This window comes from Physella acuta, unplaced genomic scaffold, assembly GCF_028476545.2.
Source record: "Physella acuta isolate Inbredline_101_S28 unplaced genomic scaffold, ASM2847654v3 ptg000808l, whole genome shotgun sequence".
Lineage (NCBI taxonomy): Eukaryota > Metazoa > Mollusca > Gastropoda > Physidae > Physella > Physella acuta.
Genome location: NW_026732326.1, coordinates 138,184 through 165,465, shown reverse-complemented (window position 1 = coordinate 165,465; position 27,282 = coordinate 138,184). Strand labels below are relative to the sequence as shown.

General features: G+C 32.5%; 4 protein-coding genes across 9 annotated transcripts in view; 1 reads left to right on the top strand and 3 right to left on the bottom strand.

Moving 5' to 3' along the window:
- The window catches only part of LOC131951336 (glyoxylate/hydroxypyruvate reductase A), a 40,683-nt gene extending 34,835 nt beyond the window's left edge, over positions 1 to 5,848 (bottom strand). For both annotated transcript variants that reach the window (XM_059313699.1, XM_059313698.1), the window contains exons 1-8: positions 5,564 to 5,848; positions 3,124 to 3,255; positions 2,530 to 2,567; positions 2,006 to 2,145; positions 1,493 to 1,569; positions 863 to 965; positions 555 to 675; positions 338 to 405 (exon numbers count right to left, since the gene is read on the bottom strand). In XM_059313699.1, the coding sequence (XP_059169682.1) occupies positions 338 to 405; positions 555 to 675; positions 863 to 965; positions 1,493 to 1,569; positions 2,006 to 2,145; positions 2,530 to 2,567; positions 3,124 to 3,255; positions 5,564 to 5,714 (830 nt within the window). In that variant the 5' untranslated portion in view covers positions 5,715 to 5,848. The remainder of the gene's footprint in view (positions 1 to 337; positions 406 to 554; positions 676 to 862; positions 966 to 1,492; positions 1,570 to 2,005; positions 2,146 to 2,529; positions 2,568 to 3,123; positions 3,256 to 5,563) is intronic.
- Positions 5,849 to 8,635: 2,787 nt separating this feature from the next.
- LOC131951360 (selenoprotein K) lies at positions 8,636 to 16,095 on the bottom strand. 2 transcript variants are annotated; one of them, XM_059313744.1, is made up of 6 exons: positions 15,816 to 16,095; positions 11,427 to 11,511; positions 11,106 to 11,124; positions 10,646 to 10,698; positions 10,161 to 10,222; positions 8,636 to 9,612 (listed from the first exon to the last, which is right to left on the bottom strand). In XM_059313744.1, exons 1-6 carry the CDS (start codon positions 15,835 to 15,837, stop codon positions 9,575 to 9,577), a joined length of 279 nt encoding a protein of 92 aa, XP_059169727.1. In that variant the 5' UTR covers positions 15,838 to 16,095; the 3' UTR covers positions 8,636 to 9,574. The 2 variants fall into 2 exon arrangements, with proteins under 2 accessions (XP_059169727.1, XP_059169726.1); XM_059313743.1 differs by lacking the exon at positions 15,816 to 16,095 and adding an exon at positions 12,189 to 12,373.
- On the top strand, positions 12,503 to 19,322 carry LOC131951359 (ubiquitin thioesterase OTU1). Of its 2 annotated transcripts, none has more exons than XM_059313741.1 (2): positions 12,503 to 12,574; positions 17,267 to 19,322. In XM_059313741.1, exon 2 carries the CDS (start codon positions 17,284 to 17,286, stop codon positions 18,235 to 18,237), a length of 954 nt encoding a protein of 317 aa, XP_059169724.1. In that variant the 5' UTR covers positions 12,503 to 12,574; positions 17,267 to 17,283; the 3' UTR covers positions 18,238 to 19,322. The 2 variants fall into 2 exon arrangements, with proteins under 2 accessions (XP_059169724.1, XP_059169723.1); XM_059313740.1 differs by lacking the exon at positions 12,503 to 12,574 and adding an exon at positions 16,212 to 16,279 and having other exon boundaries at positions 17,267 to 19,321.
- A 1,729-nt stretch (positions 19,323 to 21,051) lies between these two features.
- Positions 21,052 to 27,281, bottom strand: LOC131951362 (CXXC-type zinc finger protein 1). Of its 3 annotated transcripts, none has more exons than XM_059313748.1 (14): positions 27,249 to 27,281; positions 25,054 to 25,242; positions 24,756 to 24,856; positions 24,445 to 24,575; positions 24,215 to 24,301; positions 24,035 to 24,124; positions 23,729 to 23,808; positions 23,432 to 23,585; positions 22,999 to 23,162; positions 22,519 to 22,726; positions 22,326 to 22,433; positions 21,832 to 21,975; positions 21,567 to 21,719; positions 21,052 to 21,341 (listed from the first exon to the last, which is right to left on the bottom strand). In XM_059313748.1, exons 2-14 carry the CDS (start codon positions 25,125 to 25,127, stop codon positions 21,201 to 21,203), a joined length of 1,635 nt encoding a protein of 544 aa, XP_059169731.1. In that variant the 5' UTR covers positions 25,128 to 25,242; positions 27,249 to 27,281; the 3' UTR covers positions 21,052 to 21,200. The 3 variants fall into 3 exon arrangements, with proteins under 3 accessions (XP_059169731.1, XP_059169733.1, XP_059169732.1); XM_059313750.1 differs by lacking the exon at positions 27,249 to 27,281 and adding an exon at positions 27,192 to 27,210; XM_059313749.1 differs by lacking the exon at positions 27,249 to 27,281 and adding an exon at positions 26,862 to 26,934.
- Between the last annotated feature and the right edge of the window lies 1 nt (position 27,282).

The following is a 27,282-nucleotide window of genomic DNA, read 5'->3' as shown; positions in this document are numbered from 1 at the left end:
GTCAACATTTTAGATCTTAAGAATTATACTAAGGAAATTTAAATAGCCCACATAGCAATAAAATTTAAACTTGGTGAGACTAAACAAGGGGAGTATTATGCATATATTATTAAATCTTATGATTATAAAGATTATTTCTGATATATAGATCTATATCAATAATTCTAACCGTAAAAATATTAGTAAAGATAATTGCTTGTTAAGACATCAAAACAACTATCAGTTATGCTAGATTCTGGAAATCAATTAGTTTTAGGTGATATATTTGATTTTCCTAATAAAATGTCATCAGTTGTTTTGTTAACAAAAATTTATATTTAAAAAAGCTTAAACTTACTCTAATGCACATATCAAGCTCTCATCATCAATGATATTACCACGACCTATGTTAATGAAAACTGTTTTCTGAGCAAGGGAAATAAAAAGAAATAAATATATTTTATAAAAATTGTAAATGTTGGACTATTTATATAAAATCAATTTTTATCCAGAAAATGACCTCCACAGAAAATCATCAGTATTAACAAAATATTTAAACTTGTATTAGTTCTCACCTTCTTTTCACAAGCTTTAAGTACATCCCCACTTAACAACCCTCTTGTCTGGGGAGCACTGGGTAAAATGTTCACAAAATAATCCACATTTTCCAGCATTTCATTAATACGGGAAAGAGGTCTGATAAAACAATTTTTTAAAACATTAAACAAGTGCTAAATTTAAAAAAATCAATAATAAATTATATGTAAATAAATTATATGTAAAGTACAATAAATACAAAAAATGATGATACAAATTACAATAAATGAAAAAATTAAAATTTGAAAAGATCAATTGAGATATAAGGGTGAACACAAAAACTCACCTGAACGCATGCACATTTTCATTAACTGCTCCTCCAGAGTTATATCTTTCATCTCTCACAGTTGCCCAGACAGTCATGCCCAAAGATTTACACATGTGCGCAACTAAGAATGATTGTTATGTATTGTTTATTTTAAATTTTGCACCATAATTTGGAATGTCAAAACTGTGTGTATAAAGATAAATAGTTATATGACAAGCGTTATTGTGCAAAAAGCTACTTATTGTGTTTTGATGTTCTTTAAACATGACTTACAATCTACAGGGGTGAGAAAACTAAAACCTGCTCTAATATACACAACACTACAATATTTCATAACTCCATTAAATACAGCAAAATCTTTATTTTTCCTCTACAATTCCAAAATCCTTCTGCTAACTGTAATACGGAAAGCCATACATATCTTTCATGTTCCAAACAGTTTACTAAGTGATGGTAACAAATAAATGGGTACACAGTTTTCTGGTACAAAATTAAATGGTGTCACACTGTATAAGGCTTACATATTGTTAACACCAGCAGTGACCTAATGACTTGTATAACAGATCTGCTTGCTAAGGTGTATAAGGTAACACTTATATAAGAATAGCACTTATAACTAGTACTTGATAAGAATAAAGTATGCGTTACCTTTACATCCAATGGTACCCAATCCTAGTATTCCTATAGATACGGCATCTAGATTTCGATAAATGCTAAGTTGAGAGCTGTAAAGTTAGTATTTTATAAAATTTAAGAGCACATGAATATTTATACTACCAGACTAGAAAAATATATAACAGAAAAATTTATGTTTTTATATACCCTTACCACATATCAAGTACCCTGCCATACAATTTCCATAGACCACCACCCCTCAGTTTATATAGTTTTAAGGACATTCCCCGGCCCCGACAAATTTTGGAAAATGAAAGCTAAAATGTGATTTCTATAATAAAACTAAGACTATGCAGTTTCCCTTTGGAAAATGGTGTGTCTGCTGCAATGTCTCTTCCCCACTCCCTGTTCACACACTAGCTTCTGACACTGACCGTCTTTAATTTTACACTCATTTTAATAAGATTAATTGCAGATCTCAATTAAAAAATATCTCTCTCTCCCTCTGTTATAACTTTTAATATTATATCAAAAATGTGTAATTACAAATCAAAAGAGGATTTCTCCTGTAGTTTTATCATAGAAGGAAAGCTTCTTTCTCTGGAAATAATTTGTCCGATCACATACTCTGCCATAGACTGGCCCAGTCCATCAGTATGTCTGCTGATCAAGACATCTGGCATTGTCTATAATGATTTTTTTTTAATTAAAAAAAACACATGAAAATTAAAAATAATGTATAATTATTTCACTGGGTAATAAGAACAGACCTTCATCGCTAAAAATTAAAAATACCACAACAAACATTAGATCTTTCTTTAAAATAGACAATTCAATTTAATATATCCTAGAATTATTCTGATGGAATTCAATTTTTGACAAATATTTTATCTGCATTAATCATTTTGACCATTAATAATGAAATTTAATGTTTGATATATTTTTATTAGGATTAATTAATTCAATATTTTTTATTTAATTATTTACTATATTTAGAATAAATAAATGCATAATAAAAATTTGATGTGATCTTTAAAGGTAATGCCAGGATAGTGTTTTTGTAAACTAACCTCATATTTTCTTATAGCTTGAATGATGGGCTCTAAACCTATGACAAAATTGATACATTGCAGTTACAAATGTACCCAAAATTGATCACTGACTCTCATATGCTGTTTCAGTCTATTTATATTGAAGTTTTTAAAACAGAAGTATAATTTTTATTTCTATTAATTCTTAATTGTTCACACTCCACATCACTACAGATATTTGCTTTAAAGCACCCCTACTAAGTCTAAAAGACAATTATATGCCCTTTATAACTATTATCATGTGTTGCTTGGTCTCAGCTTTGATAACTGAACACCAGCTCACCACTGATCTAGTTATTGGTGCTAATCAATATTGTTATCTCCCTTTCTTTTAATACTGAAAATGGTAATCTTGGAATTAAGTTCTGATCACATATTTAATATCTAATATAATTTTAAGTTATATGCATATATGGAAATTAATTTGTTAAAAGAGTTGACCATAAAACAACCCACTCACATAAGGACAATTTTTAACATCCCTTCAGGCCATGTAATGATAAAACCCATAGCATTACTTATAGACTAATAAAATGTATTTATCTTACAGTAGATATTAAATAGTGACAACACCTGCATATGTACATTGAGCCCATTTAAGCTTATTGTTAGCATGTGATAATATTTGTCCGATAATACTTGGATCAGCAAAGAGGAATTCTATTTCTGGAATCTGGTGAAGCTGTTCCTTAGAAATACTTGCATCTGGAAATTGTACAAAAAAAATTGTACATATTTTTTGTAAGGTCAATCAACCAGAACAGTATAAAAGTATAAATTTATGCAAGCACAATTATAAGCCCTACTGAACTTACTCATTATGCATTAATTTAAAAAACAAAAACTATTATTAGCATTTAGGCCTGGGGGTCATCCATATGTATACAGTGTTCCTTTCAGACTTTTTTCTCAAGGGGGGGGGGGGGCAGACAATACTAAAAGTATGTATAATATCTATCTATATGTAACGAGTCCCCGAGTCTATCCTGCCGACAACGCCAAATGTAACGAGTCTCTGGCTACCCTGCCGACAACGCCAAATGTGACCTTCCCGAGTCTAACCACTCATTCCACACAACATTGACCACAGCATAGATACTCGAAGATGCAGGTTCATTATTGATCCTTTTATTACATGAATCAAAGAATGCTTCACAATAATATAATGAATCAAGAGAGATGTTTCACAATAATAGTCTGAATCAACGGACCCCCAACAGTCCTCACTAGGCTTCATCTAACTGAATACACATGTCTAACGTCCTTCTTAACACAATACGGCTAACCCGTTCAATAACCAACTTGATACTCCACACTGACTCACTGATCGAAAGCGGGCGAGAGAGAGAGAGACTGCGAGCTCAGCCGTCGCCTTCCTTATTTATCCCCTTCATAATCGTACTCATATTCGGTCCTATCATACTCGTAATCGTAATCGTTGCATTACGCCGCTTCTGTTGTACAGTCCGATTTAATAAGCCATCTGCATCCTGTCACATCAAAGTTGACAGACCGTCTTTCGTATCGCTTCCCGAGATACTACGCCCTGGCTTTCTGATCGTTATCAGCCACCACCTGTGTTATTACATCAGTCGTGTCAAAGTTGACAGCGCTGTACCGCTTTCTTATGTCTGGTAACTTCCCCTAGTTACATATATATATAATTCTCTTCTGGGAGCCGTTAGAAAACAAGCTGCAAGCGAGCGCCTTGCAGTCCCCTCTCTTCCTCTCTATCGCTACCATCTCCCCCACCCCCCTCACATGGTCAGGTGAGTTGTAGTTCACGCTGTTTACGTTTTAAATAACACATCACATTTATTTACTTAGTCCTAATCAAATAATAATATATTGAAATAAAAATGTTAGTGGCTCTTTAAAAACTGGGAAACTTTGAAAATTGTAACTTTTGGCTCTTCCGTCTCAAAAGGTTGCCGACCCCTGGTATAGTAGATTCTAATTGGATACTAAGTGGGAGGAGGATGGTCTTAACTGTTGTTGATTTTTGGAAAGGAAATTATTCCACTTTTTCACAAAACAAACGCTAATACTGGTTTATAAAGTTGACTCCCACTTCTCAAGAAATAAGGAATTTCATTGAGCAATCAGTTTTCTATTTAAACTAGAGTACAATAATATATTATAATGTTCAAGAAACAAAATAATTGATAAACAACTATATATAATTTTATAATTTTTATGTTTCTGTATGGATAAATAAATAATATTGTGTTTTGTTTTATTAGTATTGAATTTCGCAGAAATTTAAACAACTTTTTGGAATATAGTTATAGGTTGTCTACCTTGCGCTTTGTTATTTCATTTTAAAGATGGGAATTCTTGCACTAAATGTATTCAGTTTTTGTATATCAAAGAACACTATGCTATTTTTAGATGTAGTTACAGTGAAAGCTGGTAGGTCATTGGGAATTGCATTTGAAAATAAATCAGAAAAGAATTTTAAGGCACTTGTTTTCTATATAAATTCTATTTTGTTTAAGGGTGCGGGTGGGAGAGTGGAAGGGGAGAAACTCTGCCTATATACATGACATCACACTTATAGGAGGGAGGGGGTTCTAAATGTGATGAGGGGGGAGGGGTTAATAAAGTGTGACTTGTATTTTACAAAAGTAATGTAAGAAACTGAATTTTTGCAGTTATTTCACATATTAGAAATCTGTTTATATAAATTGTTATGGATTGAAGATTTAGAAATTGATTAATAATTAATTCTAGATCTAGATCTACTCTTTTACTTTTAGATATAAACCAAGCTGGAGTCAATATTTTGGAAGACATGCCTACCTTTCTAAACTATCATGCTATGTTAAACTATGTTTAACTTTAAAACTTTAATAATACTTAGAAAAAAATTAAACTATTTTTAGGGGGGGGGGAGGGGCGGTTGTAGGCTGCAGTGAAGTCATTTTATAGGCGGCGTCTTGCTTTTTGTGACTGCCAGAAAGAACACTAGACTGAACAGACGTTAAACAATACAATAATAACATGCATTTACCGATAAGTTCAAGCTCTTCCAACGCCACTGTTTTTTGGTCGCACTTGCATGAAGACACATCCACAGAATTCTTTAATAATGTTGATGCTACATCAAGTAATTGACTGATTTTACTTGCAACATATACTTTTGAAACAGTTCTTGAAGCCATGGCATTCGCGACTTTAGTTTAGAAGTAATTTAATAAACATTTGTTAGATGTCTTACGTGTGAGAAATAAAGATAACATTTTTTTTTACCTAGGCCTAACCTTACACACACTTGTGTAGTAGACCTAGCAGACTATTCAACGTTGCCAGATAAAATCTTTATTTAAAGTAGGCCTAGTTAAACTAGTAGGACAGTCGAATTACTTAACTTGGCTGATAAAATTCATTAGGAAATATTACGGTAAGCCTTAAAAAAATTATACAACTGACATAATTACGAAATAACCTACATTACTTACCTTCCTGGTAAAATCACGGGTTTATTAATTAGATGAATTGATGGTAGCTCTTAGTCTAGTCTAGATGTCATTATTTACGATAAATAAAAATAAAATAAAAACCCACCTCAATTCGATCTCAAAAAGCCACAATTATTAACTAGATCTAATACTTATCACCTCGAAGGAGATGGATCGAGATAGATCTAAATAGATCTATAGCGTGGGTCGTTTTTAAACAAAATAAACCAATATTTCCTACATATTTCATTATCACCAAAAATCATAAATGAATGAAGAAAATTTCAACACGTTAATTAGAACTGGGTGGTTAGGTTCGATAAATGTGGCTGCCACTTTTGGTAAATAAGGTACATTAGGTTGTGGAACCTGATAAAACCGGGGGCGGAGTGGGGCCCCCGGCTCAAATTTGTTTTTTTTGGGGGGGGGGGGGGGGGGGGGGGGGGGGCTATATAATTAAAAAAACAATGGATCATCCATTTATGATGTCCACAAAAATTTGGAATTTTTGACCCCCCCCCCCCCCTTGTGGCCGCCCACAAACATTTAGTAGACCTCTCAAAACAAGCTGCAAAATCACTGATTCGTTAACATGTAATGTGTACATTGCTATATTATTAACTGATAATTTTGTATATATTATATCATTATATAACTTATACTCAACTTTAAGTTACACGTGTTTTCATTACAAACCACCTCCCCCCCCCCCCTGTGTGTTCGCGCTGACCGTTAGCCCTACACCTAAACGCGTTGTTATTTAAATATCTTATAAATTGTAACTTGCTTATTTTGCTTTTTTTTTTTTACATGAAAAAATGACTAGATCTACATTATTTTAGGCTTTGACACAAAATAAAGATTGCAGACCTACTATGATTTAGTTTTTGAAATGTTTAAAAATGAGCTTGAAATACCAAGAATTGTTTTAGAAAATTGCCGCGGTCAATGCCCCCCCCCCCCTCTTTCCTGCTTGTGGGAAAAAAATCTATTTTTTTTTAAAGGCGGGCGTTATACAGCTACATTCCTGATACATTTAGCACACGAACTGCCGATTTAATGTATAACCAACATTTTGTGCATTTTAAATTAAAAAAAAATATTTTCAAATGTAAGTATTTTGTTATTTAATTCAACACGTGGACGTACACATTGTGATTGACCCCCCCCCCCCCCCCCCCCAGTGCACACGCGTCCACAAAAGCCGATTTTGCCCCCGTGGACGTCATAAATGGATGACCCCTAAGTAAACAAATGCTAGTAAAAATACGCTAGTGTTCCAAGATAGGACAAAAAAAAAGTCAACTGATGGGGATTTAGCAAAAGTATTTATACACGCTTACCCTTTGTATTAGGCGGCTCTCTCATTATTATCTAAGCCAGGGGTCTCCAAACTTTTCAGCCCGAGGGCCGCATTAACTATCAAATATCGGTTCGGGGGCCAGTTTCTTCCAGGCATCTCTTTGGGGATGGCGGAGCTCCCCCCCTCACTCCCCACCGATGAACATATACCCCCCTCTCTTTTCTCTCCCCCCCCCCCCCCCAACGAAATATATATTATATAAAAATGTATCTAAATTTCAGCGACTCATCCATTGCAATTAAAAAATGGCGAAACATGCTTGCATATTTCGCTATTTGAGTCACAATGTTTTCACCAATGTGCAAAACGGCGGGCAATGGTATTTGCACCCAAAACTACATTTTCAACTTCTTTTGAATTTTCTGGGCAAAGTTCCACAGCCACCTCTAACACACATTTTTTTTCCATGGACAAAAAGATCTCCGCGGGCCGGATGAGAGGACCTCGCGGGCCGCATCCGGCCCGCGGGCCGTAGTTTGGAGACCCCTGATCTAAGCGACTGAAGCTTAAATATCCGCATAAACATGTGAAAAATAAACTAGTCTAAATCCATCAGGAATTGAAGAAAGGACTAGATCTATAATGCACATGCAATAAAAGAGATGGAAAATGACTTTTAGAAAAGCTCTTTTAAAGAATTTAAAAGAAAAAAAAAAGAATATCTGAAATCACCCTACGTGGAACAATCATGAGTATTTACAGGATATTTAAATACTAGCGCCATATCGCGTTGACTAACAAAAGCTCAATTAGTCTAGCAACGCTTGTCTACCATGTTTAAGTAGGAGTGTGTTTAAAATTGTTTTTTTATGAGTTGTCTTCGACTGACACACTAATTGTCTTGTACTATATAGGCCTACTCTGCAATTTGAGGTTGCCAAATAAAATCCTTAAGTAAAATTAAAATGATCTTTACTATTAATAATTCCTGGAGAATCACAGTTTTGTGTGTAACAAGTGCCAAATAAAAAGTGAGCTTTAAAAACTTTTCTATTCTTAAATTGATAAAATATAAGTATTGTTAGAAAGATTAAAGTTTTAAGATCTGTGGACACTGAAGATTAAGATAAATGTGTCTTTTGTTTTCCTAATAGAACACATCTAGTTTGGGGATGAATATCTAAGTTAAAAGAGGCAAGTAATTTTAATCACATACTAAATGTTTTTCTAAACTTTCACATTAAATTTACTTTAAATAAACTTGTTTGCAGTTGTCTGCTAAAATCAAATAAAACCACTGTATAAACTGAATAAATAACAAACATTTCAAATGTTTATATTTTTCACGGTTTGATGCACACTTTTATTCATGCTTGACATACAATTCAGCAAAGATAATTTAGTTACTAAAAATAACTAATCAACCATACATTCATCTTTCATTCATCTTTTCAGAACTTGCAATTTAGTTAATAATTAGTTATAAAATAGAAAAAATGTAACTAATTATTATACTAATGAAAAACTAGCACTGCTGACATAAGTTACAACAGAAAATATTTACAATTCTTGGACAAAACTTCCATTTACCCCAAGATCATAACACACCATCATTCAGACTTGAACAAGAAAACAGGCCAGATAAATATAAACTTGAGATATCTTTTCATTACAATGGTGAACTTGTATCAAAGTCCAATAGCACAAGGAGCATAGACATAAATAACAAATTCAACCACTATCCAGCATATAAAATGAATGATTGTGATACTTTGCTGGTAAAGAACTGGAAAGTGGTTAACAGTTGTAAAGGATGGTTAATGGTTATCACATAGCAATCGTGGTATCGATGGAAAGTTATATTGATGAGAATGTTTTAAAAAGACTCGTTAGCTCATGGATTTTATCAAAACTGCTAGTCTTCTACTGGAAGTTTATAAGCAGCTTATCATTAAATGCTGAATACTTCAACATGCACCATGAGATAAGGAGCAACCTTTTTGAAAGTGTAGAGATAATGATACAAATGTAGTTGTACAAACATCTATAAGTACTTTTGATAGAATACAAATAGGGTAGGAATGGTGTTTTTTTTAAATTTCCTTAAAAAAAAATTTTTTGTATAAAAATATCAGTTATTTAAAAATAGTTATAAAAAACAACTTGTAACATAATCTCTAAGAAACAAAAAGGTTATTCATAAGCTTGTACTTGAAAACGCTGAAAACCAGATCAGTTTTCCAAGTACTGTTTACCGCCCTCAGCCTCCACCACCTGCCATTGGTGGTGGTCCAGGAGCTGAAACATTAGAACATTGTTTTAATAGACAGCCTGTTAAAATATTTATAAGAAAAGATGCTTTCAACATATGTTATTTGAGGTCATCCACACATAACGTTAAGATTTTAAAAACTTTTTTACCATTACCATCAACACAAAATTCCAGACACCCTCCGTAAATTGTCCACCCCCTCAAAATGGCAATTAATCTTTTTTAAAACAGCCATTTCTTTCTAAAATATTTACTAAGCTTGGTCAACACTGAGCATATTGATCAATTTTAATGAAAATTTTTAAAAAATCTTTTAAATGCACAAAATTACTAAATATTCAGTTTTGAACATTATAAAATTGGAAATTATCATCAAATTTTCAGAACTTTCCCAATCACACACTGGCACATAGATCCAAAACACTATCCCTATGAGCAGCACATTATAGGAAAATTTTTGAACTTCTAAAACAGTGAACTTTTTTCCCTGCCCTTAGCCACTGTTCAAGAAACATTACTGTTTTATTTAGTTTTAAAAAAGAATGATTGAAGAAATAGTGAAATGAATTCTTACCATTTCCTCCTCTTCCTCCAAACCCTCCCATTCTTCTACTAGGTCCACCTCCTCCACCACCACTGATGAGAAAAAAAAACAGGAATTTTTAAAACAAGTGAACAAATATTTTAAAAGAAGTTGACTTTGCTCTGTTAAAATTGTCTGTGAAATAAATACATTTAAAATTAGATACAATTTTACTAAAATTCGGTAGCCAATAAGAGCTAATGATTATCAAAAACAGATTTCATTAGTTTTCAGGACCTTGACTTCAAGTAGACGTCAGAGATGGTTGGAAACTGAACATCTAGACTTTTAAGTTAACCAATGGTGCATGATCTACCACTAGCCTACCCAGTCCTATACAAACTATAACCAATCAAAGCAAGGAAATTTTTTTTTTACCCATTAGATTTAAAAAATACATTTCATACATCAAGTGTACAATCTGCTGAATTATTGATGGCAACTGACATATTGCAGACTTTAATAAAAACACCTACCCTGGGCGTCTGTAATCACTTGTATATTTGTCACTTCTGGCTGTTTTATTTGGCTGGAGGAAGAAAATGTTTTATTAATTTCAAAGGATATTGTATATTTATCATGTTACATGACAAGAGCAATCAAGCGGAGCTGGATTTACAGGAAAAACACAAGTAATGTATCTAATACTAAATCAGTTTCTTTAACTTGTAAAAAAATAAACAAATCCCTGCAAGTAACCAACTGATTTGTTTAGCTTTAAGAAGTTACAGTAGTCCCTTAAAATAAATGTTTAAATGAAATTCAGGGTCTTGCCAAGATTTTGAGCATTACAATTAGAGTCATAGGTAAGAAGTGTATCATGATAAAGGATGTGCATAAAATCACTAAACCTTAAAGGAACTAGAGATAAATTGGAAGATACCATTATAGACTGGATAATACTGAATACTTACAAAGATGGTAAAAAATACTTACATTTATCATTGTTTGAAAACTGGAAAAAAAATTAACAGAGGGGTAATGAGAAAATTCAATAAACTGCTAAACGTTTTGAAGAATGCTCAAAAAACTAATTTCCACCCTTAATTAACACTAATTACCAACATACATATCAAAGTATACACTATTCAAACTAAAGTGAATAATTTTAACTTAATGTAAACAGTATTCTGTCAAAAAGGTCATTTCAAAACAACTATAATAAAAAGGCTCTCAAAGAGTGCCAAATGCAAACTAAAGGTGCTTGCAATGAACAATTTTTATTTTACACTAAGATACAATGAACAGATTACTCACAACAGTATGATAAAGTTGATGAATCCCCATATCATATCTGGAATGATTGACAGGCGCCATGGAGACCTGGAATCAACCACTTGACCTAGAATCAGAAAGTTAAGTCTGTGAGTAGAGCTATAAATAGGTGGTATAACTACAAACAATTGACAACTTTCTAAAATCAGAATTTAAAAATAAGAGCAAGATATCTAATTTCAAACCTAGGCCACTTGTTTAAATCATTGTAAAGCTGTATAAATATATCCAATATAATTGTGTACATCATAACATTTAAATATATTTTTAAGCCTTTCTGAGTATTAACAAAGTCAAGCAACTATAGGGATAAATTATGAAAAAGCATTTCAAATTAACTTATAAAAAAAACCCACTTGTTTTATCTAGAATAACTTTGAAGATTAAATAAAACTAATGTTTACAAAAAAGAGCTTTATAAAGGGAGGTAGCCTTGTTATTGCTTTTTTTTAAATCTAAAAAAAAAATCTATTTAAAAATTAATAGAAACAAGTCTATACATTTTTACTAGCTCTAGCCATTTAAAATAAGCTAATGGAGTTTAAAGTAAATACAATGTGTTAAAAAAACAAATGTCAGACGTTGACAAAAACAAATACTAACGGTCAGTTAAAATACTGAACAAAGTATTAATATGTTACCACAAGTTAAATTGTTTTAACACAACAGTCCTTTTTTTTTTATAATAAAAGAAGTAATTTCTCGACCACAAAAAATATTAGATCTAGTAGTAAACAACAATACCATGTTTTCTCGGCCTAACGGCACGGTGTTTTGGGCAATTTCTATAACTGTTGTAATAATAGTTATAGTCTGAATGGTTTGGCATTTTCCAGCAACAGTAAGTTGTTTCAAGTTATTTTAACAGTGATATTTTATTTTTTCCCCACATTGTTATTAAGGCTGAAGTATCATCAAAGTATGTTGTGAACACTTTTCAACTCAGTACAATATTTTCATAACAGTGAATGGTTCTTACAAACATTATACTGTGACCATAGATATAAAAATGTGAAATTTTGGCATGAAATAAATATTGCTGAAACAATAGAAGTCAAAGACATTCAATTCCATTTTAATGGGTTTTAATGACTTAATTATTAGTTAAGATTCTATTTGAATTGTTTTAGGTAATTTTTTATTTAAGTTTCTATAATTGCTTACAGCATATAGAATCAGTACAAGAAATTAACAGTTATATTTTTGTTGTGGTACATCTCAACACCTAACTTGAGAAACTTTACAAGAGCCTTTTATACTAATCAAATAGCTATACCCAAATTGGTGTAGAGAGTACATATATATATATATATATATATATATATATATATATATATATATATATATATATATATATATATATATATATATATAAAAATTATAAATTATATATAAATTAAATTCTGAATGAATATATGTATCTTATTATGTTGTGTAATTATAGATAGGATACTAAACAAAACACGCAAGACCTTGTGGTCGGACACTAGAGTGCACAACTAACCTGCGAGTCTGAGTTTGGATCCCTGCTCAAATACTTAGAACAGGACATACCTGTGTCCACCAAGCTCTGATGGGCATATGATTCGCATAGCGAGGGCACAATACTGACCACACTAAAAACTATCCCTTCAAAAGCAAGGTCACAGAAACAAGTGACCTCTATCAAACCCTCTGGCAGATAAGGCTCGATCCCTCCCAACACTAAAAATTAAGAACGAAGAAGAAGAAGAAGTATCTAGTTTAGAGTGTACTATACTTTTTACTTAGGCCTATGTCTTATAAGAGTCTAGCTAGTCACTAGCTATAGGCCTATATAGTATTCATATTAGGTTGCACTTCACTAGGGTAGGGCACTCTAGTCTGGGGCAGTTCCTAGTCATTAGTCTGATAGTACTTTTTTATATTAGCCTAATTAAATATTGATAATGATAAGGGCAATTTTTAATTTAAGTCACAACATACAACATGGTATTAACCTCATTGCAACAAGCCACCACATTGTTCTGCCAGGGATTCAAAGGGTTGATCCTAATTTGATTCCATGTCAACTACTAGTCAAACTCGGCTGCTTCCATTAATTTTTTGTTAGTAATTAATTACTATAAATTAGGCAAGTTGGAATAGGTTATCCAAACTGCAGAAAACCTGTTTTTTTTTGGGCATTCTTCACCATTTTCAAGTGTTTTCAATTACAAATTACTACCTAAAAATTAACATATACAAATAAAAATGGTATTGTTTCAAACAAAGTTTAATTCAAAGCCTTACAATAATATGTTCTTTTTTTATATCGATATAAGTTAAAAAATAGAAAAATATAGGCCCTTAAGTAAAAATAGTATTCTTGCGGTCAGAAAAACATCACTATGCCCGGTTTTAGTGGCAGAAATTAGGGTAAATGACCATTACATCCTTTAAAACACCTTATCTTTAAAACTATAAATAACCATTATATCCTTTATAGTTTTAAAGATAAGGTGTTGTAAAGTTGGCACCACATTGGACAGAAAAAGGTAAAAAAGATGTCTGACTTCAAGATCACATAACTTTTTTCCTAATTGTCCTATAGATCAGTGGCGTAGCGAGGTCGGGGGTCACCCGGTGCGGCACTTAATGGTGTCACCCCCCCCCCCCCCCCCCAGAGGCATAGAGACCCTTCCCAGGGACAAACTTTCAAACTTTCGATTTGCACCCTCCCCCTCAAGTTTTCGATTTGCACCCCCCCTCCCTCAAACTTTCGATTTGCATCCCCCCCCCCCCGAGTTTTTCTCTATATATTTTGCTATTTTTTGCCTTGGTGTCACCCCCCTAAATGGTGTCACCCGGTGCGGTCCGCACCCCCCGCCGCCCCCGCTATAGATATAAATTTGGTATCCACATCCTTAGAATAATTAGTACTGCACATTAAAACATAAACCATTGCTGTATGATTGGTTTGAAAAATCAGTTTGGAGTACCTAGTTAGATCTAGATAATCTAGATTAGATTAGATCGAGTTTCTAGACTATTTTTGAGTTACCAGAATTAGGAACTCAAATTATTACAAAGATACAAAGTAGTAGAATAGAATATAGAGTATAGTATAGTCTGTAATCTCACGATATAGTGTCGGTTATTTTTATGGAATGGTAAAGCAATAAAAAAACAGTAAAACCATGGCGTAGTATGACGCCACACTGTTCCGGAAACCACTGGAAGTACTGTAAACCTTATTTTATATTGTGCCATATTATTTTTAATACATAATGTTTAAAAAATTGCATAGATAAAGTTGCATTTTAAATAGGCCAACTGTTTTGCTAATTGTTTTGTATTCCTAATTATTTTAAATATATGTGCTAATTAGTAATTATCACTGTTACTAATAAACATTATTCTAGTCCTTCTTACTACTTTAATAAATCTAATCCGAATAGGCTTATTATACTAGATAGAGGCCTAAACTAGATCTAAAATTGATTTGTTGCAAATCTTCTGCATGAATTACTATACTCGACATTATTATTTAGATCTAGATCTACTACTGTTGCTAGTTTTCTGTCAAGTAAACTTGTTAAACTTAAGTTAAAACATTAATTTAATTAAGTGTGGCCCGCAGGCTACAAGCGGCCCACCACATAATTTTTTGTAGCTCGCCAGACATTCAGAACCCCCCCCCCCTGAACTGAGATTTGCTTCATGTACACCGTACGCGACCGAAATGTAATGTTAGCTAAAGAATACAATAATTTTAAACGGTGTAGGCTTCCGCTAAAATCCGTTAGGACTAGGGGCCATCACACAGTGGCCCTCGTGCCAAAAGTAAACAATTGCCCACCCCTGGTTTACAGTAACGAATGTTCACGAAACTCATTCTAGTGACTAGAATCTAGACACTAGATTTAGATAGTAGTAGAATCTAGATTATTCTAGATCTAGATCTACTTGAGTACTTGTAGTTGTAGATCTAGATCTAGTAAAAAAAGTTATAGATCTAGATCTAGTTGTTTGTAGATTGTAGATGATAGATTTAATTAATTATTAATTAAATTTATAAATTAATTTTTATCTAGTAAATAAAAAAATATCTTTTTTTATCTAGAAATCTAGATCTAGAGTCTAGTCCAGTCTGGAATTATCTAGATCTAGACTTCTAGTAGATCTAGTATTAGTAGATCTACTAGATCTATCTTCTATCTAGATCTATCTAATCTAGAATCTAGATCTTCTTCTTCTAAATCTAATCTTACTAATCTAGACTTAGATCTAGGACTTAGATCTAGCTAGAAGATCTAAGTCAAACTAAGTGACTAAGTCTGACACTAGTGAAGTGACAGTAATGTCACAGTCACAGTAATCTAGAATTTCTAGATCTACGTAAATTTTTACCTGAAGCAGAAATGTAGGGCATTTCTTAGCCTCTCAGTTAATTTAACTGAACTCGTCTAGATCTCTTGATCTCTAGAATTATTAGGTCTACTAATCTAGTCTCTTATTATTATTTATTAATATTTATTATAGATTTAAGGGTTCTAATAATTCAACGACACATCATCATTTTAAGTTCGTCACTTTCGTTTTTAATTCACTCCGTATAGGAATCCAATACAAGCATTTCAAGGAGGCCTTCCAGGCTTAGGCTAGGTCTAGAGTGAATCAGCTAATTCGACTTTAGGACTAGTTCAAAATTTAAACCGTATAAGAATTTTTCTAGAAATAGTTTGGAGAAATGTTCATGCTTGTTTGATTTTAGCTGTTAAGGAAATAAACACATAAATTCGTGACGTTTTACGGTTTTATGGCTTCCGTATTTGAATTAGGCTATTGAAACTTTTTATTAGGCCTGGATCTAGGTAAATAATCAAATATTTATTAGACTAGAATAAATATATTATATTATATTACTTCACTCAGACGTCAGAAATTCTTCACTTAGATTTAAGACCTACTCATTTTTTTTTCCAGTGCCTGCTTCATTCACTGTTTTAGTCTGTTATACTATAGTTAAAAATTAGTTAGAGTTAGATTCTAGTGTTACTCGAACATCTAGCTAGAAGAATTATTACAGAATTATGATATGTCTGATATTGACTGATATGTCCTAGGTCTAGGACCTAGCTACACTAGATTCTACTTCTAGATCTAGATCTTGATCCAGAATGATAGATAGAATCTGAGGTAGAATCTAGATCTAGGAAAAGGGCTGACTACTGGCTGACTAGTGACTAGGCTATTTCAACTTCTTTAAACTTTAAATCTTTAGTCTTTATATTATAAGTCTTAAGTACTTAGGGCCTACTTAAATTTTAAGATCTAGAATCTACTTACTTAGTCTTAGTACTTACTTAGAGGCCATTTTTATGCCTGACTATAAAAATGAAACTTAAAACATTTTAAATTTAAAGCACCCAAGACTTCACTCAATCAGTCAATGTAGGAGGGGTGGTATAAAATAGTATGAAATGCTGAAGAAAAAATTCAAGGTTTTTACATAATTTCTCTGGTCACAAACCTATTTTAATAATTTTTTGCCTTAATACTATAAAATCAATTAGGCCTATTTAAAATTTTTAATTGATTTTGTATAACTTCAACAAGTAAAGCATATCATTGATCAACATGTGTTACTCTGCCTAAAATACTTCAGACAATGTTGATTCTGGTCTCAAACCTATTTTAATAATTTCCCTCAATAAATATAAAAATTTTAAATGCCTATTTTTGTAAAAAAATTTAAAAGTATTACATTTTGTTTTCTGATATAGTATCTAAGCTACAAGAGCCTAAACTATAAAGGTTTTTATTTTCTGAAAGATTCTGATTTTTGTCTTTATTTTCAGGTCCATAGTCAATAAAGATGTCAACACAACAGCTTCGGTTAAGAATTCAAACAAAGAGTGGGCATAAACTTTTGGAAGGTTTATTTTTAGCATCTACTGTTGGAAAATTAAAAGAAGTAATAGCTGACTGTACAAACATAACTAAAAATAAGATAAAAATTCGTCAAGGTTACCCTCCAAAAGTAATTGATATTAGTAATGAGACAGCAGAATTATCTTCATTACCTTTTCGTTCAGGAGACACTCTTATAGTTGAAGAAGATGAATCAATTAATGCATCAACAAACCCTGGGGTTAGTAACTCTCAACATGACGAACGTTTAGATACTTTATTACATCATCAGCTCGAAGAAGGAGCCTCTGGTATACTCACTCGAAAAGTAGTACCAGCTGATAACTCTTGTTTATTTACTAGTGTGCATCTTGTTATGAATGATGGTGCTTATGATTCAGCTGCATCCCCAATTTTACGTGAAGTTATTGCAGGCATTGTTTCCAAGGATCCTACCACATACTCTGAAGCAATGCTAGGTAAACCAAACAATGCTTACTGTAGATGGATAAGGGACAAGAATTCATGGGGTGGTGGGATAGAACTTTCTATACTCTCACAGTATTATAACACAGAAATAGCAGTTGTTGACACTCAGAGCGGTCGTGTTGATAGATTTGGTGAAGATAAAAACTATGAAGAGAGGGTTTTTTTAATCTATGATGGAATTCACTATGATTCATTAATATATGAATCTATAGATCAGACTGGGCCAGTCAGGACAAAGTTTTCAATACACAATGCTGTGATCTTAGCCCAAGCTCTTGAATTAGCGTCAGAAGCAAAGTCAATTCGTCAGTTCACAGATGTAGAAGGGTTTTCACTTAGATGTTCCACTTGTCAGGCACCACTTCGTGGTCAAAGAGAAGCTACTGAACATGCAAAAGCTACAGGGCATGTTGATTTCGGAGAATATTAATTTAAAAAAAAAATCTTAGTGTTGTATTATTTAATGTGTATGTACTATTGATGAAAATATCTCAGATGCAGAACTGTTTTTTAAAACAGGTCTCTAGTAAATATATATAAATATATATAATCAAAACAAAACTTGAAGATATTTTAAAATAGAAAATTTGTTAAAAATACAGCAGGGAATACACTTATTTTGTTCATTTTTAAAAATACAAGTCATGACAAAAATATTATTACATCAGAAAGTTGTTGGTTTATTTATTTTCATTTGTGGTTTGTTTTATTTTAATAATGTTGTAGTATATGTGTTTTTAGGGCTTTAAATAAAATAATGACAAATGTATTTATATTTAAGTGAAGAATATAAATGGTTTTTTAAGTTAACAATTCAAATTATGTAAAGCGTTTATAGTGTGGCTAAATATATTTTCACTTGCCTAATTAAATTTCATATTATTTATTTAATTATACTATATTATCAAGATCTGTTGTGTAGATCTAAATCCTACCCAGTCATAAACCAAAGTCCCTTCCACAGCAAAGCATAACAAACATATCACTTGGACTTAAAGTACAATGTAGTAAATTTTTTAAAACAAAATTACCCACATTACTGGTCGCTCTCATAAGCAAAAACCTGTTTAAATATTGCATTGTTATCCTTTGTAGCTCTGATCTAGAGACCTATCATTTTATAGACCCACTTATTTAGCACAAGTTAACAGTTGTAATGTTTTCCAAGTATACCAAGGTAAAATATTATTTATTGTTAATGCACATTTATTGCACTGGTAATGTTTAAAGCTGATTTTCATACAATTGCTGGTTTTTTAAACATTATTTATAAAGTGTTTGTATTGAAATAATTTATTAATATATTCCTTTCTTGATATTAAATGTGTTATTACTGTTTGTGCTATACATTTTATATTTTTAAAGGTATAAAATATTTTTTAAACTGTGGAAATTACCTTTAAAATGAATCCTGTTCTGCAGTTTTACATTCTGTTGCTTTTGTTTTAAAATGTACAATCAAAGTTATTGTCTAGGTTATTTTAGTAAATTTTCTTGTAATGTGTTAACATTAAAATTGTTTTATTTTTGTGGCATGTTAATACTAGTATAATAAAATAAATATACAACTAAAAATAGTTACTCTAATTTTCTGTATTATTTTTATGAATTTTACTTGCTATAAAAGTTCTGTTGTTAGTGTTCTTTGTTGTTTAAGGGGAAGTGAGGGGGGGTTGGAAGGACATGATCTTGGAGCTCTACTTCATTATAATCTGTCATATATACACAGATGTTGATGTATACACAAATATATATATATATATATATATATTAATACTAATAGTTTCGCTGTCTCTCTATCTATCTATCTATCTATCTATCTGTCTGACAAGAACGCTCTAGAGAAAAGACAAGCAATTTAAAAACATGCACAGTAATTCGAAAAACGAAGTATGACGTCGACACATTTAGCACAGAGTAGAAAATAATCTCAAACTGGATAGTGCACATAGTAATATAATGACGTCATTGATTATCGCGTAAACATTGAATAAAAAGGAAATGTTGTCTAATCTAAATGGTTTGCGTGAAAAGTTTCTTGCATACAATTCTTCGGGTAGGGGCGAAGCCCCACCCCCCGCGTAAGAATGTCTGAGCCCCCCCCCCCCCCTCCCCAACTCAAAAGAAATTTCCTCATCGATACTCTATAATAAAATTACCGCCTAATTAATGTGTCTAATCTAAAAAGTGGTTTTCTTGCAATGGGACGGTAGACATGTTTTTTTTTTGGGGGGGGGGGGGGGGTGGTGTGTGGGGGTGGGTTGGTTTCAGTGTGTGGAGGGGGTGGTGTGTGTGGGGGTGGGGGTGGTGGGGTGTGGGGGTGGGGGTGGTGTGTGGGGGGGGGTGGGTTGGTTTTAGTTTAGAGAAAAGAGACAGCACTATCAACCTAGCGCCCGGTGTATCCTTCCTCAACGGGCCATTTTTCTCGTATATATATATTTCATCTTAATTATGAAACGTTGGAAGTTGTATTCTTATTGGGTTCTATCAAAGTGTTCATTGATGTGTTTCAGTGTTTAACAATTACCACATCTTAAGTAGTGATGGCACACTGCCTTGAAGTGGTGGGATGGCTTGTGTGCCACAGGGACCCCAGAGCTATGCCGGCGGGAGCCTAGAGCTCCTGGCAGGTCTAACCAAGTCGGACAGATCTGCGCAGGTAGGGGCCAGACCAAACGTTGTGCCCTGGTCCTCCAGGTTGGGGGTTGTGCGATGAGCTAACTACTCGTCCACACAAAACAAAATATAGTTACAGAAACCGAAGCCAATACTGAAATTAATCCAGTCCTTGGAAGAACCAGGGCTCCACTTAACAGACCTTCATGAATAGATGCCTTAGATATTGAAACTGAGATGGCAGGACAAAGTGCCGAACATAGAACTATGGAGGAAAGCTAGGCAGGAGCCTATCGGTGTGCAAATAAGAAGGAGGAAGTGGCGCTGGGTGGGTCACACACTGCGAAAGGCTCACACAAATGTTACACGCCAAGCGCTTGAGTGGAACCCCCAGGGAAAAGTGGAAAAGAGGGCGCCCAAGACAGACCTGGAGGCGGAGTCTTCTCAAAGAACTGAAGCCAACAGGGATGTCTTGGGAGATGACAAAATTAATAGCCGGGGATAGGAAGAAATAGAAGGAAATGGTGGAGGCCCTATGCTCCATAAGAAGCAAAGAGGACTAAGTCAAGTAAGTCAAAGTCAAGTAGTGAAATCACAATTAGATAAAAGACAATAAAAATATTTAGGTTTGAATTAGGTATTTATTTATTTCTTATAAAGTTACATTACTACCGACATCTGCTTATAACAAGATAAGCTGTTTTAAGTCATCAAATGCGTTCTATAAAACAATGTTACAGTATCTAAGTCAAACAACAAGCACAGCAAAGTTATTTTCTAGGATGCACTTGATTTCATTGGAGTCATTGGATCATGGTCAACTGTCTGGTGCAACATGAGCCCTAATACTCCCATCCTGTTAGACATTGCCATTCTGATGTTTCGTTCTTGTTCAAAAAGGTCATCTAGTTTCATCCACTGTAAATTAAGAAAAGTTAAGTTAATCAAAACTAACAGCTGCATGGAGTTACATACAAAAGCAATACTAACAATTGATTTATTGGGCAAGTCAAATATCTTAAAACATAAAAATTCTGCTCATATATTTTGTTTCACATACAGATCATTTTTATACTTCAAACAAATGTGGTAAATTAATGCATGTGTAAGTAACAAATTCTAAAGATTAAATTTTAAACACACCTGTCTTAGTCTATGCATGTCTATTTCTGCTCTGCGCAGTTTTTCCCAGCAAAAGTGTTTTACACACTTCTTTTTAGGTGCTCTGCATAAATTTTCTCCTTCAGAAAACAAGTCTGTGGCAATAGGGCATCCACAAATTGCATCAGGGCTAACCTAATAATGCATACAATTTTAATTAGTAATGAAATTAGGTTAATAAACAGTGTGAGTAGTTACAAGAATATGTATTTAATCGATTGATTGAAGTTTCTAAAAATAATCATACTTTTGGTTCTTTGGTATGCTCTGGACAAAGCACTTTTAGCCGTTTACAATACATTTTCTGCTGAGGGTTATAAAAATCACAAAACATAGAGTTTCCTTCAATTCTAGTTTTGTAGAGTGACCAAAACGATGTTTGAGCTTCAAACTGAAACAAATGATTGAAAACATTATTAGATGCAACAGGGTGTGATCAAACATCAATATAATTACAACACTAATTTTAACTTTTTAGTCTTAACTATTGCTGTCATTTAAATTTTAATAAAAACCAACAAATACTTTCAGTATAAGTAATTTAAACTGCCTTGAGAAATAAATAGTATATTTTGCAAGGAAGAACATGTAAAAACATGCTCTACTGTATAGTTGTGCTAAATGATAGAGGTTTATTTAAGCTAAAGTGAAATAGCCTATGAACAAAATCTAAATAATCTAGCCAATATGGGTATTTACAAAATTCTGACTGACAAAGTATCGTTTAAAAGTCTTACATACCTTTAAATAGCATTTTTCCATATGTCTCAAAGCACCTTTCTGATTCAATTCTGTTCCACAAGTTACACAATAAATGCTAAGTTCAGTATCTTCTTCTTGCTCCAATCCCTATCATTTAAACATAAAAGAAAAGCATTATTAACAATACTTAAAGTGAATAAGTACATAAAGGTTTAAGAGATAAAATACTTACATCCTGCTCAGCTATCACTGCTAAACGCTTCCCTCTTTCTACCAAAGCATCTAGCTCTTGAATTTTCAAATCAAGTTGCCTCAACTTCATCCTAGCTTCTAAAGTTTCTTGCCGCAGCATTTCTAGTACTTTCTTGTTGTTCTCCTCCCCCACACACGGACTACTCTGCCATTGTTGAATCCGAGATGGTAGTATTTCATAGATCCGACTAAAAACCAAAAACTAATCGTAAATGGAAATCAATTGATCAATGAGTACACACTAAATTTATTTATAAAGCATGCTTGCTAATAAAATATTACACATACAAACTTTAAATATTAACAGAGGGTAACAAAACAACTTCACTAAAGCAGCATTTATTTAGTTTTGTGAAAAAATGAGCTACAAAGGACTTAGACTTAAAAAAATTTATCTGAAAAGAATTTCATGTTCTTTAAGTCACCTCAGCTGGCAAATATTAAAACTAATAAAACCCACCTTTTAGCTAGTTTCATCCCACACTCATCTGAACAGTATTTTGACCCAGTTTTAGCAGGCTCAACACACCCAGGACCATAACACTGCCTAGGTGCATCATCATCAGTCTCCAGAGCATCATCAACCTCTACCCTGCGTCTGGAACTTGACTTCTGGCGATATTTCTGAAAAATAAAATAATAACTCTAAAATGAAGATCTTTCAATGAGTTATGTGCAACACATGTGGAAGAATAACAGTAACAAGTTCTTATAATAAAGTCTTTAAAACTGGCTTTGTTCTGGGATAGTTGCTTTAATTTCTTATTTTTAACTTTTGTTCATGTTAGTAAACTAGTAGAATGTAATCTATTTATTCAGTTCTAATCGTTAACATCAACATAAACAATGATTATTTTTTTTATATGAAAAATGCTATTTAATAATGTACATACTGGAGGCTTTTCTGGTGATTTCTTAAATTTGTGTTTTATTTTCTTTTTATCCTTTTTTTTCCTAGGAGAAACATCTGATGAACTTGTCCTTCTCTCCCTTTTCTTAGGAACTACTTTAATATTTTCATAGGCTTCCTCTTCATCAAAATCATCTCTGAAAACAGTGTATAGAATTTTACATAACAAATTGAGGGTTGATTAGTTAAATTACTTACTACAATATTACTATCTGTTTAATATATTGAAACACTATTACGTGCTAAATAGTGTGAATGTAATATAAAATACATTACATACTCAAAATCAGACAAATCTGTAGCTGCCTTTTCTGATGCTGCATCACTTGTATGTGGCAATTTATCTGCTGATGTTAAACCCTACAACACAACAATAAGATTGCTTCTCAGTGCTATAGCCATTAAACTCTGCACATATTGCAATTGTTTTGTTTTAAGCATATGTACAAAAAATTGTTAAAAATTTCTGTAATAATAATAATGAGTGATTTGTAATTCAGTTACCAGTTGTAAATTAAAAGAATAGCATTGAAACAGAATTAAAAAAAAAACTTTAAAAATATAAACAAATGAAAATCATATTTACCATTTCTTTAGGCTTACTCACATAACTTGTGCACTGTCTAAGTCGACATTTCTGGCGAAGTTTGTTTGTTCCACCAAACTTTTTCATGTCCTAAACAAAACAAAAAAGAAACAATTATAAACTAAACAGCTAACCATAATAAATCAATTAGTGTCCAGGTAACACAAATCTAGCACTTACCTTACAATAATCGCATCTTCCACAATCTTCAACCCTGTCACATGCACTACAGTCACCACATCTTCGTGTCATTCTACTCTTCACAATCTAAGAAATAGATATCTATTATAAAAACAGTTTAATTATACTCTAAAAATATGTTTTGCACATTAAATAATTACTTGTGCATCAAATAGAAGTTTGAATTTGAAAACTATGAGAACTGGGTTTACAAATCAAAGATGGCATACCATATTTTCTCTAAGCTTTGTTCTGTACTCTTTCTGATTCTTGTCAAATTTATCCTGTTCACTAGACTCACTCAAAGTTTGCCGCTCTTTCTTTTTATTTTTGTACTGTATTTCTAAACTTGGGTTGCGTGCTGAAAAGTTTTCATATACAAATATATATAAAATAATAATACAACCACCAACATTATTACCTTTTCAAATAAAATAACAATTAAGATTACATTAAACATACAGGTCCATAAACTAAAAAGTGAAAACGAACATGAAATAAAATACATTTATCAAATAAATGCAACAATGCTAAACAATACCTCTACATGCATCACAGTAATATCGCTTGATGGATCTTGCATCAAGCTGTGTTACACCAATACAGTCTCCATGATACCATTCTTCACAATGATCACATCCACTAAATAGAGAGAAAATGATGTACAAAAATCATCAAAAAAGATCATATACTTTAAATCAACACTGACAATATAATCAATTTCTCCATTATCATAATATCTTAAGTTTTAAGTAAAAAAAAACACACACATACACAAAAATATAATTCAATAAAATACTTTAACACCATTTATAAAGCTAAAAACAGGTGAGGCTTACATCATAAAGCGTTCACAGTCTGATGATCGACAGATGCAATACAGAGTTTCTCCAGCGTCACTGCCTGGATCCATAGTTGTTTTTTTTTTTTTAAATTTAAACTTCAGTAGTAAATTATTAGATGCTTATCAAGCTATTAACATGTTGATTGTTGAGTCAGCGATGTTGGAAAAATTCTATGCAATGAATCTGAGAAAAAAAAAGTTTGTTGAGGCCACTCTGAAGTTTCACTCTGCTAGGGATATAAAGGGTTGACTCAAAATGTAGTCCATAATAATATATAAATATCTAATGCTGATAAGGACAATGACTTGTAAATACTAAATAGGCATAATAAATGTTAACTGATTGAATACTGAATACTACTTTTCAATTTTTCATTTAAAAGATTTAGTTAGGGCTTCATTATTATTTTGTTAAAAAGTGTAGATCGATCAGACAACTGTAAGTGTACACTTTAAAGTAAGTACTATATCTCTAAGTGCTTTTTTGAAGAAAATGTTATATTAATTATTAATTAATTCATGATTATCATTGACATTATTAGGCTAATATTACTATTACTATTATGTAGGGATTTTTCTCTCGCAGATGATCAAACGCAATTTAATTGGAACTGTAATGCTTATTTTTTATAATATTTTTTACCTTTTCTAATTAAAACACAATCATAAAAAAATGGCCGATGCTAGCCGGAATAAGATACACATGCGCAATGGTGAGAAACTACGACTTGCCTTCGCGGCGATGTTTCCGATGGTACTGCGCATGCGTGTGTTTACAACCCTAACACCAACCCTAATCCTATCCCTAACCCTAATCCTAACCCTAATCCTACCCCTAACCCTCATTCTAGCCCTAACCCTAGCCATAGGTCATTGCGCATGCACAGAGCTATCTTTTGCCGACTAAGTGGAGACGGGGAGAAAAATCTTCCGAGTAGTCACTTAGTAAAATAAACCGGTAGTGATCTCCCCTAAACTTTCTCGAATATTCTTATATAAAACAACAGGGGATGGTAACTGGGGATATAGTTATGATTTTTAATCCATTTTAAATACTTAAACTTTTAAAAATAGAATAGAATCTCATAAAAAAACATTGCGCACCAAGCAAACGCCGAATAAAAACGCGTATAATAGTGCGCAATATTATTAGTACTTTAAAAATTTACATTAGTTTTTTGAGAAATCGGAAGTAGCGTAAATTACTACTTCCAGTCAACGGAAATTACTCAAAATTTAACAGAAGGTAGAGAATTAGATCTTTTACTTACATGTGAAATTTCATTTATCTATCTGAAATAGTACTCAAGTTATAGGCTTTTAAAAAATTCAAAGTAGGAAAAGTACCACTTCCGGTTATCGGAAATCGCTCAAAAGTTGATACGGATCTACGATTTTGATAAAATACTTATATATGAAATTTCATCAACCTAGCTGTAACGGTACTCAAGTTATCGTGTTTACACACGGACAGACAGACACACAGACACACACACACACAGACATACGGACAAGATTGCAAAATTATGTTTTTCCGTATCAGTGAGCTGTAAAACGTCGAGATTTGTAAAAATCTCGATTTTTTTTTTTGCACGATTACAATACTTTCTCTATACTACGTATATACGAGAAAGTAAAAATATGTAGATCTATAATAATATCTATTATTATCTAATATCTAATGATTCTAATCCTAGTGTTTTCCTAACATTTTTGTGTGTTTTGGTTGTATTTATAATAAAATACGCTAAGCCGGTGGTGAACGTGAAGCGGGGAATAAAATACGTTGAAATGGAGTTTTACCCGCCTACTTGCTGCTGTAGTACACTACCATTACACTGTACTTGCTGAATGACGACTGTACACTGTACTGTACAGTGAACTAAAGTCTAAAAGTAAAAGTGACTATATAAACTCTAACTTTTAGTTAACTAAAATAAAAGTCTAACTACTAAACTAAAGTTACTAAACTAAAAACTTCTAAAGTTAACTATTAATATTAATATTAATAACTACTAACACAGAGTTACTTTAGGAACAATGAAAACTTATACTAAATTTCTGAACAACCAACTTGATAACTTAAATAAAGAAATTAGATTAATTAATTACTAATTTAGATGTACACAGTACATTAAATCTCAATTTATAACAAAGAAGTAAACAAGAAGTCGAAGAAAAACAACGTACCGGTGGTATTTTTTTAAAAAAGGTCACACCACTA

Excerpts from the sequence above, each read along its gene's own strand:
- LOC131951360 (XM_059313743.1), bottom strand. The coding sequence starts at position 12,273 with ATGCCAAACCATTCAGACTATAACTATTATTACAACAGTTATAGAAAT. Across the intron at positions 10,223-10,645 it reads AGTGATTACAGACGCCCAGG|TGGTGGTGGAGGAGGTGGAC; the intron begins GTAGGTGTTTTT and ends TTTTCTCATCAG. Across the intron at positions 9,613-10,160 it reads TGGAGGAAGAGGAGGAAATG|CTCCTGGACCACCACCAATG; the intron begins GTAAGAATTCAT and ends CTAATGTTTCAG.
- LOC131951362 (XM_059313748.1), bottom strand. The coding sequence starts at position 25,127 with ATGGATCCAGGCAGTGACGCTGGAGAAACTCTGTATTGCATCTGTCGA. Across the intron at positions 24,125-24,214 it reads GAAGATGCGATTATTGTAAG|GACATGAAAAAGTTTGGTGG; the intron begins GTAAGTGCTAGA and ends TGTTTTGTTTAG. Across the intron at positions 22,434-22,518 it reads CAGTGATAGCTGAGCAGGAT|GGATTGGAGCAAGAAGAAGA; the intron begins GTAAGTATTTTA and ends TTTAAATGATAG.
- LOC131951359 (XM_059313741.1), top strand. The coding sequence starts at position 17,284 with ATGTCAACACAACAGCTTCGGTTAAGAATTCAAACAAAGAGTGGGCAT.